Source organism: Diachasmimorpha longicaudata, chromosome 14 (assembly GCF_034640455.1).
Source record: "Diachasmimorpha longicaudata isolate KC_UGA_2023 chromosome 14, iyDiaLong2, whole genome shotgun sequence".
NCBI classification, from domain to species: domain Eukaryota; kingdom Metazoa; phylum Arthropoda; class Insecta; order Hymenoptera; family Braconidae; genus Diachasmimorpha; species Diachasmimorpha longicaudata.
The window spans coordinates 6,509,904-6,525,022 of NC_087238.1; the positions used below are offsets into that span (position 1 = coordinate 6,509,904).

At 38.8% G+C, this 15,119-nt stretch overlaps 4 protein-coding genes across 7 annotated transcripts; 3 read left to right on the plus strand and 1 right to left on the minus strand.

Annotated features, from left to right (window-relative positions):
• Positions 1 to 64: 64 nt before the first annotated feature.
• On the plus strand, positions 65 to 1,628 carry LOC135169304 (intraflagellar transport protein 43 homolog). Of its 3 annotated transcripts, none has more exons than XM_064134180.1 (6): positions 65 to 447; positions 544 to 746; positions 840 to 866; positions 939 to 979; positions 1,145 to 1,214; positions 1,296 to 1,628. In XM_064134180.1, the coding sequence occupies exons 1-6, from the start codon at positions 409 to 411 to the stop codon at positions 1,513 to 1,515; spliced, it is 600 nt and encodes a 199-aa protein (XP_063990250.1). In that variant the 5' UTR covers positions 65 to 408; the 3' UTR covers positions 1,516 to 1,628. The 3 variants fall into 3 exon arrangements, with proteins under 3 accessions (XP_063990250.1, XP_063990251.1, XP_063990252.1); XM_064134181.1 differs by having other exon boundaries at positions 556 to 746; XM_064134182.1 differs by having other exon boundaries at positions 559 to 746.
• A 527-nt stretch (positions 1,629 to 2,155) lies between these two features.
• On the plus strand, positions 2,156 to 7,377 carry LOC135169300 (orexin receptor type 2-like). Its single transcript, XM_064134176.1, has 9 exons — positions 2,156 to 2,665; positions 2,730 to 2,923; positions 3,092 to 3,141; positions 3,827 to 4,538; positions 5,136 to 5,283; positions 5,398 to 5,619; positions 5,716 to 5,872; positions 6,036 to 6,148; positions 6,307 to 7,377. Exons 4-9 carry the CDS (start codon positions 4,179 to 4,181, stop codon positions 6,513 to 6,515), a joined length of 1,209 nt encoding a protein of 402 aa, XP_063990246.1. The 5' UTR covers positions 2,156 to 2,665; positions 2,730 to 2,923; positions 3,092 to 3,141; positions 3,827 to 4,178; the 3' UTR covers positions 6,516 to 7,377.
• On the minus strand, positions 6,798 to 12,504 carry LOC135169299 (protein CASC3). 2 transcript variants are annotated; one of them, XM_064134174.1, is made up of 4 exons: positions 12,198 to 12,504; positions 9,825 to 11,202; positions 9,468 to 9,500; positions 6,798 to 9,203 (listed from the first exon to the last, which is right to left on the minus strand). In XM_064134174.1, the coding sequence occupies exons 1-4, from the start codon at positions 12,294 to 12,296 to the stop codon at positions 8,371 to 8,373; spliced, it is 2,343 nt and encodes a 780-aa protein (XP_063990244.1). In that variant the 5' UTR covers positions 12,297 to 12,504; the 3' UTR covers positions 6,798 to 8,370. The 2 variants fall into 2 exon arrangements, with proteins under 2 accessions (XP_063990244.1, XP_063990245.1); XM_064134175.1 differs by lacking the exon at positions 9,468 to 9,500.
• A 714-nt stretch (positions 12,505 to 13,218) lies between these two features.
• On the plus strand, positions 13,219 to 15,077 carry LOC135169301 (peroxisomal membrane protein PEX14). Its single transcript, XM_064134177.1, has 3 exons — positions 13,219 to 13,475; positions 13,864 to 14,163; positions 14,231 to 15,077. Exons 1-3 carry the CDS (start codon positions 13,428 to 13,430, stop codon positions 14,627 to 14,629), a joined length of 747 nt encoding a protein of 248 aa, XP_063990247.1. The 5' UTR covers positions 13,219 to 13,427; the 3' UTR covers positions 14,630 to 15,077.
• The last annotated feature ends 42 nt before the right edge of the window (positions 15,078 to 15,119 follow it).

A 15,119-nucleotide genomic window follows, 5' to 3' on the forward strand; every position in this document is an offset into this window, starting at 1 on the left:
ACTAACGTCCCCTCGCCCTCCTCCGCGTGGGTGAGGGGCCACTAGCGGAGGATGCAGGAGTTTCTTTGTTGTGGAGGGGGATTAAGCCTGCTGATACTGAGTTTCTGTCGCCGGCGACATTTGGCGCGGAAACTTAAATGTCGATGTATAACCCGTCGATTGTTCTCAAAAGATTTTACAAGATGTCAGCACCTGACAATTCACCTGAAAGCATCGCAGGTGCGCAGGTAAATTCGCCTGTGCAGTTGCCATGGTGACAGATTGAAAACGATGAAATCAATTAATCGAATCAGAACAAAACATTGCAACAAAATATAAGATGAGTTAGAACTATTGTTTACATTTCTCCTCGTATTTGTGAAGATAAAAAAATACCATCAAAGACTGATTTTAATCCCACGTTTGATCATGGACTGGAGAAACGACATTGAATCAACCACAAAAAAGGTAAACCCTGAAACTATAATAATAAAATACTCTCCAGTGTTAATTATTTATTTTTACAATTTTTTTTAATGATGAAAAACGATTTCCGGTGATAAGAATTATTTGCAGCAGCTGATACCAAGATTAGGGAGACGGGCAGCTCATAACATCAACCAGGATGATGGCAGGTTTGAGGATGAGAGTTTAGACAGTCCCAGCACAGGCGTGTCTTCCGCAGCTTCTGGGAAAAGCATTCAGGTTCCCGTAGCACCTCCGAGGACCCGAAAAACTGGATGGGGCGATGAGTTGAAGAGTGCTAAGTATTTATTTAATTACTTGTGATATATTCTAGGATAGGAGACGATTTATGTCATCCTCTATAAAAATTATTCATGTTTTTATTTCATTTTCAGAGGGCGAACGAACCAAATTCTGGAACAGTGAGCACTTCACTTGACAATATTTGTTTTTAATTGATAAAAAATAAGTATATGGATTTAATGCTTTTTCAGGGGAAAATTGCGAAAATCGAATGCTGAAGAATCAATCGACGGTAATAAAATATAAATGAATGGAATAATAATAGATGCTAAATGTTGCACTATTTAGCGGAAGTTAATATGTATTCCCCCTTAAAACTGAACTCAATTACTCAGCTTTAATAGTCCCCAAGAATTCAATTAAGTTTCCTTCCTCTGATCTTCAAAAAAAATTCCAGACATCCCGATACTCCCCGATGCAGAGGATTTCGTTGAGGAGAATTTATTGTCTGAATCATCTGCTCACTCGTAAGTACATCAAAGGTTTGAAAAAAAGGTCGATAAAGGCTTCCAAGTATTGAACAATAGTGGAATGCGTATGGAATTTAGGGGGATGAATCGGGTCACAACTTACCAAGAATTGGACACTGATCTTATTAAAAATGCCTCCTTCGCATTTTTGGATGATGTGAACCTCTCCCTCCTGACGGAGAAGCTGTATCCTGAAAAACTAGTACAAGAGTCCGACGAAGTCTGGAACTGGGAGTCGACATTCATTCAAGTGTCTTCCGAGCTGAACAGTGAAGCCCAGAAGAAGAGCGAAACCTGAATGATACTTGTTGCACTCAGTGAAATTTACTGAATGATTTTGTGGCTTCATATCTTTCTTATCGTCGGTTTACATGTTGAATAAAAAACATTTAATGCTCAATATTTGGATTATATGCGTCTGTGTACTAATTTATGTACTTGTCTGTCCATTTTTTAAAAATGCATTTCGTTATTCTCTCCCTAGAGTTTTATAAATCATTAATTTCATTTACTATCAAGAAATTATTGCCAAGTCACGATTCCCATTCAAATTTTTATCATTGATGTCTGTTAGAATGTTTCACAATGCTAATATGGTTAATTAAAAAAAAATGGCATACTGCGAATCTGCAGTGCCTGTATATGGAAGCGACAAATTACCTCGTCTGACCTATTCGATTGCCCCCCAATTTGGAAATCGCGGTAGTTCGAGGAGCGACGTGAAGACTCAACCGTGCAGGCGGTAACAAATCCGTGATGCCGAAACATCACGAAGTTGTGAAAACGCGCAATCGGGAGCCGAACACAAGCTACTTGAAGCGACCACGTGACAACACCCACTGAGCAGATCTGCCATATATCTATACGTTAGCGATCAATGTTCAGCTGCGCCATCACTAGCACACACTTCCACAAAACATCTACAGTCAAAGCTTATATATCTAAACTATAGGGTTGATAAATGCTTGAGAGAAATTGGGAAAATTGAAGGAAAAGTGTGGAATACCTCGACTGCCATTTGCATTTCTTCTTGTGCGAATAATTGAACGACTAACCTCTCTTTAGCTTCAGAATAAGTTTTTCACGTGTAGAAATCGAATATCTCCGTTATTATTATTAATTCAGCAAAATTTTGCAATATTTTTTCTGCTAATGGTATTTTGTGTGAAAAAAATAGTGAGTGAAAATCTGAGTGTGGGAAGAAATTATTTCCAATTGGTTACTGTCTTTTTCGTAATTCATTCATTGATTGAGCCATTTTTTTTTGGCGGGAAACCCGATACAGAGATTCAAAAGTAGGTGCCCACCTAGCGATCATCTCTATAGACGTTATACCCTCTCCTCGTTGGCGGTATATTTCGATATATGCATTTTGTATTTTGTTGCCTGGAGAGCTGAAGAAAAATGCATAATTCTCACCCTACGTTAGGAAGTCGATCCCAAGGATGGTAAGTCCAATTACTCAACTTTTTGAGTGATTTTTATTAAACGTTGCTCTCTGTCTGGTCATAGCAAGGATTTTTCGAAACCAGAATTTACTACCGTTCGCTTCTACCTGGGGTTCTTTTCACCCCCAACCACCCTACAGAATTATAAAACGTAGAATGAGACCAGTATAAGAGGAAGGCATAATGGATTCAGAACAGCAGTTGCCCGCCACCCGCCGGAGCATCTACGTCGTCTCGTCGTTAAAAAAGTGAATACAGGTAAAGGGCCGAGTAGGGACTACATGGTAAATTTAAAGAGATGAATAAATAAATAAAATCTCCATGAACATCTCAAGTGTAACATAATCCATCATCTGGAAATTATCATTTAAACATTGTTTGGATCAGACGTGGAGAGAATAAAAATATTCTACTGTTATTTTACAGCTCAAAAGTTATTAACAACCCCAACCATCACAGGGAGGTGAATTCACAAGGTAAATGACAATTTAACTTTATTTGTCAATTATAGATAAATTTTAACTTAATTGGAAACTTTGGGCTGATAGTGAGTCGGTGGCGGTGAACATTGTTTGAATTCAATCATGGTTGTCACAATAAAAATTTTAGTACTTCAGTTATAAAACTGTTGATATGAACCATTCGTTCCGCCTAACTTTGAACACCAATGCAAGTGAATACAATGGAGGCAGAGTATTGCGAATTATTCAGCGGAGAATTGAATTCGAGAGAGAGAAAAACTGTAGAGTATTGCAAGTGAATAAATCAAATCAAGAGATGCTTCTAGTTTTTTCTGAAATTGACTTTTTGCTTTTCCATTATTTAAAAAGTACTGGAGAGTGTGGTCATGCTTTGACTACAAATATAATGAATATTTCGCCGAAATACGAGTGTATCTTTTGCCACGCTCAGCGCTAACTTTCATCCCTGTATATGTGTGTGTGCCATTAAACTCACCTTTCATTAATCGTTATATTATCTTTTTAATTCACACGCCAATGTTTTCTTTCCGTGGAATTTCATTGTTTTCTCACTTGATAATGCTCGGAAATGAATTCATTCACGTTCTTCTTCTTCTTCTCATAATTTATAACACCGAATCAGATGATTTTTTTTGTAAAATTGAAAGAATAATAGTTCGCAATTTTTTTTCCTCTCCAGGAGAAATAGATTCATGGGGTGGATTGCGTTCGATTGGCATAAAGTGGTGCTCACTACCCCGAAAGAAGAGAAACGTATCTGTGCAGTATCACCAAACGATATTCAGCAATTCTGTTAATTTGAGAGTAAACATCAACGAAAAAAATTGGTAGTAGAAATTCCCCCGAATCGCACTGCATAATTTCATTGAAAAATCCCCGGACATTGACCGATAAAAAATAATCAACGATATGAATTTCTGGATAAATATTTTCCTCCGGTTTGTAACATCAAAGGATGGATACGAATTTGAAATTGAAAGAACATTGACTACGATGTGAATTGACTGAAATTTGACTGCGATATTATCGAGATGGGAAGTAATGATAATATAACAGATAACGATAATGACACGTGCACGAACGATTACTGCATAAGCGATGAGGCATATATCGATCTTATTGCGGATTATCTGACACCCCGGGGATGGAATTTAGCCCTCATTGGTATACATGCAACCGTCTTCATTGGGGGAATCATCGGCAACTCTTTGGTATGTGCCGCTGTTTGCCGGAATTATACAATGAGGAGTGTCACTAATTACTACATTGTTAATTTGGCAATTGCGGACTTGATGGTCATCATTATTTGTCTACCACCCACTGTTCTATGGGACGTGACAGAGACGTGGTTCCTGGGTAACTCTTTCTGCAAAATCATCCCTTATTTCCAGGTCAGTGGAGCTACGATTTTTTCGGACTACCAAATGAATTAAATTTAAAAAATCGGTTGGAATGTCTATCAAAAAAATAGTTGATTGGCAAAATAATATTTTTCTCTCAGTGTAGTCACTAAAATCGTACGTGTGGCGGTTAAGGAATTGAAGGTGTGATGAGAATGTATGAGGGGACACGGAGGGGTAGGTTCTAGGGAAAATTTTATCGGGATTTTTCAATGTGGTTTTGATGTTCCCCGGGTTCGTTTAGAACGTTTTAATGAGATTGGGCAGTACTCGGGGCTAAGTGAATCGATCAACCCACTCTCGACCTCCATTCTGAAATTTTCGTAACATTTCCTTCCTCTTTTGTGTACCCTTGTTTCATTGAAACTGAAAATTGATATCGGTTCCACTTTTTTGTCCGGTCATAGGAAATTAGTTTGATGCGGGTTGAATGAGATTAGAGAGGATACAGATTCATTCTTAATACGCATTGACAAAATAGATCTCCCCGAAAAATCGTCACTCTTGACCGATTTGATCTTGGCAATTGATCTGTTCATCTTGACAATTCATCAAACATTAATTTTCTGATCATTGTTTATTTTTCAGACTGTTTCTGTTAGTGTCAGCATCCTCACCCTTACCTTCATATCGATAGACAGGTGGTACGCAATATGCTCTCCGCTGAAGTTTAAATCCACGACACAGCGGGCAAGAAGAAACATCTTAATTACCTGGATATTTTCACTAATATTCGGTAGGAAAAAACCGGTCGTCTTCTCCTCACTCATAAACATAAACTTTTTCTACATAAAAATAAACAGTAAAATACGATAGATCAACTGCTGATTCATTATTTTTTAAATGTCAGATATTCCTGATCTCATTGTGCTCCAGACCGCCCCTGCGCCCCATCTACGGGTTAAAACTATTTTTTACACCCAGTGCACGGTGTCGTGGAGTCAACAAAACGAAAGAATATTTGCGCTGATAAAATTTGTTCTCTTGTATTGCGGTCCTCTCCTATTCATGACATTCACATATTGTCGTATTATCCGGGTTCTATGGAAAAGTAGAGTACCAGGACACCAGGGTCAGTAATCAATATTTATGTTTACCGTTCAGGCTAGTGCCTATAAAGCCATGACGCAAATGCTTTAATTCAAATCTTCAAAATATATCTTTACAGTGATGAGAAGTACTTCATTACTAGCTGAGTCAACTTCAGTACATGAAAATTGTGCCAGCCGATTGGCCTCTAGGCGAAAAGCTGCAAAAATGCTCATCGTCGTAGTGCTGGTCTTCGGTCTTTGTTATCTCCCCATTTACATTCTCATTGTGCTCAGGTCAGTAACACATCAGAAGTTAATTATTAATACCAGACAATATTTATCACAAATTTCATGATGGTGAATAATATTTTTTGTCCGATTTTTGTATTTTCGTCTGGATTCGACGCTTTTCCCGACTAAACCTGACTAATTGACTTGTGCTTTATTTTGATTCCAGGCAAACGATTGGACTCGCCTCAAACGAAACAAATGTAACTTGGAGCCTGATGGCCCATTGGTTGTGTTATGCAAATAGCGCAATAAATCCCGTTATTTACAATTTTATGAGTGGTAAGTTATTGCTACACTTGAATTTCTTTTATCAGATAACCGCGCGAATATAGTATCCGGACTTTTACGAAAAGATTACTGCCTCGTGTAACTTACGGCAGAGAATGCTTATATGGTGTATCGACCAGTAGGATATACTATTTTGAATTTTGCTTCAGAAAAATTTCGACAGGAATTTCGACGCTCTTTCCGGTGCAGTCCAAAAGGTTCTAATGATCGTAGAATGCACAATTACTCTCCCCCATACTGCTCTCCACTATCTCGATCTCAACCCTACCGGAATGAGCCAATTGAGTTGAATTTCCAAACTTTACAAGGCACCAGTGAAATCATCCCTCTCAACATGTGCCTCAATCGATTTCGATAGATCAAAAAAAGACGACAGGGGATAGGAAAACCCATAGGAGTGAGAAATATGATAAAATCAAATAAATTAATTAAATTCATTGCATTGATGGCAGTTGGGAGAAAAGTGAGAGAGCTTATAATAAAGTCAATATGTAAATTAAAATATATGAAAAAGGCCGTACATATCTGGGATTAAAAAAATGTGTAAAAATATATTATCCATTAATCTATAAGTGTGATGCAACCACAGGTATAAATTATTTTGCGGAGCAAGGGAACATAAAAATAAATACACTGTAAATATTTTGTATGCACGTTTCTATATTTCATGGCTCTCTGCCATTTTCTCTGATGCTCATAATTTTTAGTATCATCGATACACTTTCAGCAATACTTGCATATTAACTAGGCAATATAAAAGATTCACCAGTTCTATTTTATACGCTGATAAATTATTATTCAATCAACGTTATTTATACATGAATAATCCATTTCACCTTTCGTCTCGCCGAGTGCGTAACTTAAACATCAACAATTGGTAAATAAATGAGCGATTTTTTTCGCAACTGTATGCAAAGCTTGATCTAAGAAAAAAGTCTGTTAAAAATTTCTTGCAGTGAGCTCTGATGCTTTTAATTATCTAGGCGTGTTAAATAATAGCTATAGAATACAATTATTAGTCATTTGTACAACCAAGATAATTCGCTCTATGTAATTATATCGCCATGGGCACGTACAAAAGGAAGAAAAAAAATAATGATTTTATGCAGCATAAGAGAACTTCCCTCAAGTAATGCTGGATCACCATTTAATTATTGATTTTTTTACCAAAAATGACTCGGATAATTTTTTATGTACACCAATAAATACCAATGTTATTATTTCTACGTACATAATTATCAATTTCATGGGAAAATATTTATATTAGTAACTAAGTAATGTTAAACAGGTTTGAAAATTCTCATCTCTCAGTTTCGGCAATTCTCTTAAATCCTTTGAATTAACTTCAATTTTACAACTATCAAGATGGTTCATAACTATCTGTTGGATATTTTATAGATTCACTAATCGTTATTAGACAGTGAATAAATCATTGAATTTATAGGCAGCCATAATTCGACATTGCTACAACATTCCTGTCAATTCCCTTTTCCTCCGTTCAATTTTACGTTTTATTATATTCAACAATTAAACGCCGTGGAATTCAATAACTGGATAATTGTATTTTGAAATTAATAATTGGATTTTTCAATGCCGTTATTACGATTTAATATATCAATTTTTTTCTACTCTCTATTTTTTCTTACATAATCATTTAAAAGGCATTTTTATATGTGTCACAAATACTCTAAATGTTTGCAATTATTTTCATGTGATAATTTAATAGCGATTTACCTTCCGTTTGACAAAGCTCTATTCAAAAACTCGATAGAAAAATCAAGTAGACTTTCTATCAGAATTCCATTGCATTCATCACAATTTTTATTGAAAATCTTTTCATCGAAAAATTCCGATGAGGAACGTAACAATAACTTACAGTCAACAAATATTCGAAAAATCCCAGGAGAAAAGCGTGTTTTTTCATCGAAATGGAGAGAAAAACGCGGATTTGAATAGAAATTCAATATAATTTTCTAATAAAATTTTAAATAAAAGAAATCTGAACAGATGGTAAAAATCCGCGGACTTCCTGAGGAAAATTCTGATAGAAATTTAATTCCAATTTTCCCACCAAACCCCATTTTTTTCAATGACTATTCTTCACACGCATCTTCCATACGTAGCCTCCAACCAATTGATTACCTAAAGTCTATGCATGCTCTATACCTGCATCATTCAATATCCTCCAATGATTCAGCCAGATATCGATGAATTTAGGCAGCAGTTTCCTCCACAACGTGGCTCTCATGTACCACAGTATCGACTTTGGTGATTTCCGGCTCATCAACAGTAATGTCAACACAAGTGCTAATTTTCTCATCATTAATAACATTTGATAATTTATCTGTCTCTGCTTCCTGAACATCAGTTTCCGCTTTCTCAATTTTCACCTCTGAAATGTCCGGGCTTTTTGTTTCCTCCTCGATAACAGCGGCATTTTGGCTTTCTGCTTGTGCCACCTCATCTTGGGGAGAATCATGGTCATCTTCCTGAGAGTTTTTGAATGCCTCTGGTGGATATTTGAGCTTGAAGTCGGTGGAGTCGATGGTGGTATCTTCGACGGACTGAATATGATTCGTTGGATTCTGTTGACACTGAGTGATGCTTCTTCCTCGGCCTCTACTACCCTGATGATACTGATTGCTATCAGGGGGTGGGAGAATTGGAATTGCAGCCTTCGGGCGGCGTACGGGGGCGGCTTGCTGCTGTTGGGGAGGTTGCTGAGCTGGATTATAATAGGTGCAGCCTTGGGGCTGGAATAACTCGGGTGGAGGTGGAGGACCCTGTGGCTGAACATTAGGATTGTATCCCTGATATCCTTGGAAATTAGGTGGAAACGATGGGCCATTTGGTGCTGACACATAATTTAAAATGTTGGGTGGTGCTGTTTGTGGTGGAATAAACTGCGGTGGTGGGACTAAAAATGGTGGAGGTGCATAAGCAGCTGGTTGACCACCTGGGGGCAACGGCATCACTGCTTGTCCACCCATTGGAGCAACAGTCGTTGGTACAGCTTGTGGTTGCTCATAGTGTCCTTGCGGGTAAGCTAAAAGGATTAAGAATGCATGAAATTTTATAAAATGGTCGATTACATCACAATTATTAGAAAAATGCGAATGCGAGCAACACCAATTCGTTCTAACTAATATCTGGAATAATAGCTATGGTTTGAGGAAGAATAAGTCAGAAAGTATCCCTCCAAACTCTGCAATCTTTATATACTTATGCTTTAAGCGAAGAAGTTAGCATGCGCGAAAAAAACACGATGTACACACAATACATTAATTTTTTGGATGACAATTGCCCTTACCTTGGGAGTCTAGTACACCGTGCGCGTTTCCAGCTAGATAGTTGTGCATAATAAGAGGGGTATTAATAAACAACAGCCGAACGTAATCAGATCAGTCATAAGTTTTTAAAATTCATTGTCTTTTGGATGGGGGTATGGAGAATAGCATGCGAGAGAATTTATTAGTTATCCGATAGCTAAAATTGGCGAGAAATTGGAGTATTTAATTATCGAATTGAGGATTCAAATATTTAATTATAGGAGAAGGACAATCCTTTTTTGGCAAAAGTATTGCGAGCCTGATAGGCTTCAGTGAGTGTGTCAGTGTGTGTAAGTTACGGGTAAAATGACGTGTAATGGTTATGGAGTAATCATTACCTTGGGATGGATAATACCCATGCTGATTATGCTGAGTATGCTGCTGGGGGTATGTCTGTTGTACAGTACCCTCTGGTATAACTGGCCTCTGTCGAAGACTCGAATATCGTTTTGGTCGATTGCCAGCAACATCGGGCAGTGATTGAGGGTTAGTTTGCTGCTGAACTGAAGGCTGTTGGGGTGGTGGGGGCTGCATTCGTGGGGGTGGAACGTTTGACCGTTGCTGATTCGATGGTGGTGCATAAAAGTTTCGGCTTGGTCTGGCTTGGTGATGATATCCACTTCCATCATTAACATTCATATGCTTGACATCATTGACAATTTGTTCCTCGTCAAGGCTCGTATTATTTCGCCGTACATTGTCATTATTAATAATACCACCTCCACGACCCTTTGGCCCCTTATTCTCGACTGTTCTATTGGCAATCACATTATTATTGCCACTTGGTTTGAATCCTCGTCCTCTAGTTCTACTTGCTACCAAACTAACAGACTCCTGAACCTGTCTCTTACTCGCGTGATTCTGCTTAACATAAACAATTTTTTCAGGCTCAACATGTCCAACATTTCTGCTGGGGCTGAGACTCTGACTCGTATATTTTGCGTCCTTCTTCCAGGCTGGATTGGTCGGTTCATTCGGAGCTTTATTTTCATTCGTCAGATTATTCTGGCCACCGGTTGATTTATCTCTCTGATTGTCCTGCTGAGGCTGAAGTGGTGGGAAGTTCGCTTGTTTTGATTGAGATTTATTTTTATTACTGTACCATGCAGATGAAATGACAGGCTCTTCCGGAGTTTCTGGCTCATCCTTGAGTCCGCGCAGAGCAGGAAATTCCTCTCCAGTTCGGTTGGCCTTTCTGTTGTGCTTCGTAGACGTGTTATTACCACTTGTTTTCCCATAGGCATCTTCGTCCTCCCAATTACGAGTGTACTTATTAGGTCCACGCCCGTATCTTCTTCGTCTTCTAGCCCTTGGTGGGCCTTCCTCATTCCGTATATCGTAACCATAGACAGCAATGAGCTCCTCGTGACTCTTCGGCGCTTGTTCCTCGTCGTTGTACCTGTCGTGATCCCATCTGTCCTCTCTCTCTTTCCAAACTTTTTTCTCCTTATTGTCTCTCTCTGGTGGCTGTTCAACTGTATCCTCAGTCACCTCATCTCCTGTTCTGTCGTCGTGCTCATAGAATGTTCCACGCTTTGGTATGTACTGGGGATTACGTCTGTCCTCATCATCGTCGAGTTTCTTCGGTGGCTTGTCCTCCTCTTGGCCATCACCACTCTCCCGCTGTCCACCATCCTGGGAACCACGGTCTGACTCTCCATCACTACCAGCTGTGTCGTACTCAGAGTCGTGATGAGCTTCTATCTGTTCGCTACTCTGTAAATTCAGTATTTTCGAAAAATTGAAAAATAATCAAGTTGGACAGCTAATTTAATTTTAATGGCATTTCTAATTCTCCGATGGAAAGAGGCGAAATAGATCGGTAATAAATCATCAGAACGAAGATTAGAATTTCATATCGCTTGAATCGAAGAACAGAAGTGTCAGTGGAGGGAAAATCCTTTTCCAGTTCGAGTCGTCCCTGAGTTTCAGGCAGACTCGGACCCGTAATTAGTGGACAATTAATACTTTTCCAGAAGAACTTAAACACTCTTCAGATACCTTAACATTTGAAATAGATGAAAGGTGCCTCTACTTTCTCAAACATTCTCACGAGATTAATGAAGATCATGCACCAAGTGCTAGCTCCCTTCTCTCCCCGCTAAAAAAAATAACAAAATAACGTTCGATCCGGTTTCAATGACCTCGATCGTCTTACCTTTGACATTTGACATCGTTTAATGGTCCCTCATCTATTCAAAGAAAGAAATCAGGCATCACAAAACTCCACGACATAAAAAAAATAGATATCATCGAAAGATTGCACATGAGAACGTTCCCAGAGCCCTCAGGGCTCGTTCCATTAGAGGTAGACCGACAAAGAATTGGGAATAAATAATAAAGAATATTTGTCTATTTTTGGAAAAATATTTAATGTTCGACAGACTGCCGGCGATATACTCTACCCTCCATTGCACTTTACCATTCCGATGACCCTAACCTTCACAGCGCCCAATTTCCTCGATTCCGAGAGGAGAGTAAATAAAAAAAATGATAAACCCGTCTTCTTATCATGAATAAAACAAACATAACCGAGAGATCCCGTAAATGACCTCAATCTCGATACTGAGATTGAAGTAAAAATCACCGGTGGAGATTATCGTGCTCCAGATCCATGGAATACGCCAAGAGAACGCGTGTCAGATTCCAAAATAAATGCCCAGAAACTTTTGAATTTTGGATTTTCTGATCGGTGTGATTGAATCACTTACCTGGGTTTCCTTGGTGGCGTTGAGCTCCTCGTAAGACTCGGACAGGTCTTCGGATCCTCCTGACTGGTCTGACTTCCTTCTGCGACGTGTATCAGACATTTTAATTTATCCAAATAGTTTGGATCTCCTCAACGATTATTGGTGATTTATTCGAGTAATTATTTTTCAATGCAGCGGTGAAATTTCACCGCTGGAACAGTATGAGTGACTGGACACCTTCGGTTTGACTTTTTCTTGGAATTTGGGGCTTCAGACTAACCGAATACTCTGGGAATTTGTGGTAGTATGGAACGTCGAGCCAATACTACTTAGCTATATAAAGTACAGTGAATCCACGGCCACAATGTACTTAGGTGGTGGAGGGTTGCAAACCGAAAAATTACCTATTGTACATGATTGGACATCGTTAGTACATCATTGTACTTATTATTATCTTGTTTGTAGTCCCGTGGGTAGTTTATAATAATCATTTTAATTTTTCCCATGATGTTGGCCCAAACAAAAATGAAAAATCAACTTTTTAAAATGAACTGTAGCTAGTTCTATAGGAAATTGTTCGTAGATCATGAATATGAAGGTTTGCACGTTTTTACATACTCTAATCATCGAATATTATCAAATAAAAATTATGTCACATTCGATTTTGGCGGCTGACGGCGGGAAAAAAAAATCCTATACTGATAGCCAATAGGTGATTGCTTTTCGAAAAATGAACTAACTCTGTAGTTTGTACTAGGTTTGTAACCATTTGTACTGAGCTTTAAATGTTTCATTAGTTTCACAACTTATTGTTAAATAAATAATGTGTGTGGTGCCCTGTGTGCGTGACATGAAGAACACACACATTACACAGTGTCGCGCAAGGCGTCCCCGAGGTATAAACCCCTTGAGAAACAACCCTCATCTGTCCCTGATCTTGATGACTTCTCCCACCGCCTTTCACCCATTAAATCACCCCAAACTCATCAAGTTGATAAACAAACAAAGAAATTAGTACATGGCCCCCACGCAACAGGGGATGGCGCAGTCGGCTACAAACGTGCGTGCGCAGTCTCAGCTTTCATTCATAAATAGGATGAAAAACTTGGAGATGTATTAATAATCTATTCTTAATTGCCAAGACAACATGAATTGGCGATTAAAGTGGTGAAAGGTGTGGATGAACAGGTGGGTGAAGAGACTAGGATTATCCAACCGACAATCATCATTGGAAGTGTAATTTTATCAACAATGACTGATCAAGAAGGGAACAATAACCTCTCCATGAGAGAGACACTTGTGAGTAATTCAATGACTTTAATTATTTCTATTAGGGATTCATTCTCCGATGATTGATTCAGTAATTAATGAGCTTTTCGAGCGAAGGGGAGGCGCATGGGTCGCTGGGGGGGAACGGGGGGCACCGAGACGTGATTACTAGTGAGGGGTCAATGTGCAATGGTCTGGTAAGTGATGGGGTGAGGATACATCAGCGAGAACGGTTCTATTATTTTTTACCAAACCCCCGAAATCGATTCACTAGTTGCTTTGGAGACATATGAGTTAATAAACTAATTTTTAATATTTTAATCAATAATTACATTGATAATTGAATTGGAGAGCAAGTTATCTTTCATGCCCTTGATTTTCTCATCCCATGTTTTACTTCAGAACTATTGATTTACAGATTAGCACAGCGGTCAAGTTTCTCCAGAATCCAAAGGTATCATCTAGTCCCCTGAAACAGAGGCAGGAGTTCCTGAGGAGAAAGGGCTTATCTGAGGATGAAATCAGAAAGGCCTGTGACCTGGCTGGTCTTGCAGAGCCAGTCAACGATTTCACCAGTGTCATGATACCCCAGAATTACATGTATCAAGGGTATGGGCACCAGCTGGTGCAGCCTACTCTTCTCCACAGGATTAAGGAATTTTTCAACACTGCGGCTCTTATTGGCGCAACGTTTTACTGCTTGTACTGGTTTTACAAGGTATTTTTACTTTTCATTCGATAAAAGTTAACGTAAAATTGTTAACAGATAACAAATCTTCTCCTAGAAATTCATTCAGCCACTTCTATTCGGTCGTAAGAAGGACTCGATAAAAGACACAGTAGAAGACCTTGAAAAGACAGTGAAGGATTCTCTCACAGAGGTCAAGGAATCAATTTCAAAGGTGGAGACAAGCGTGAAGAAAATGTCGCAGCACCAAGCCCCAGACCCAACGATTCCTCACCTTGTTCAGGAGTTGAAGCAGGATTTGGCGAGTCTCAAGGGACTTCTGCTGTCAAGAAAGCAATTCCCCAGTGCTCCACCTTCCATTCCCCCCTGGCAGCTCGAAGCCTCGGCTCAGAGTCGAGACAAGGCTGGGGAACGCGAGGACGATGCTGGCAGTGGAAGCAGTACCAATAATTCCGACAGTTCGCTCGAGATGATTCGAGAGGACCCTCCTAAGTAGACTTTAAAATAATTTTATAGAGTTCAGGGGGAAGATGTGGAGCTTTTCGAGGTAATGTTTTTTTTGGAATTACATAATTATTTATGAAGTGAGATGAATAGGGGGTAAATGTGGAGGAAAATATTTCTTGTATTCTTGTGGCTCATTGTACTTTAAAGAAAGGTTGGTTATGGGATGATAGGAAATTCATGGACTCGAATAATTCCACAATTTTTCACAACGAATTCATTTTCCATTTTAGTCAGGGCTCTGTGTTATAATTTTTACATGAATTGAGGATGGTCAATGATTTTATACTATAATTTAGGTATTCGTTTTGTATATAATGGGGGTGAAAAGACTACTGTATGCTCAATGCGTATTATTCACAGGAATTGGTTTTTTTCTCCTACAAAACTGTCGACGATATTCGTTATAATTGAATAAATGATTGAGTATTTTTCAACTACTCTTGTGGGATTCTTTTCAATACCCTCCACTCAAAAAAGAA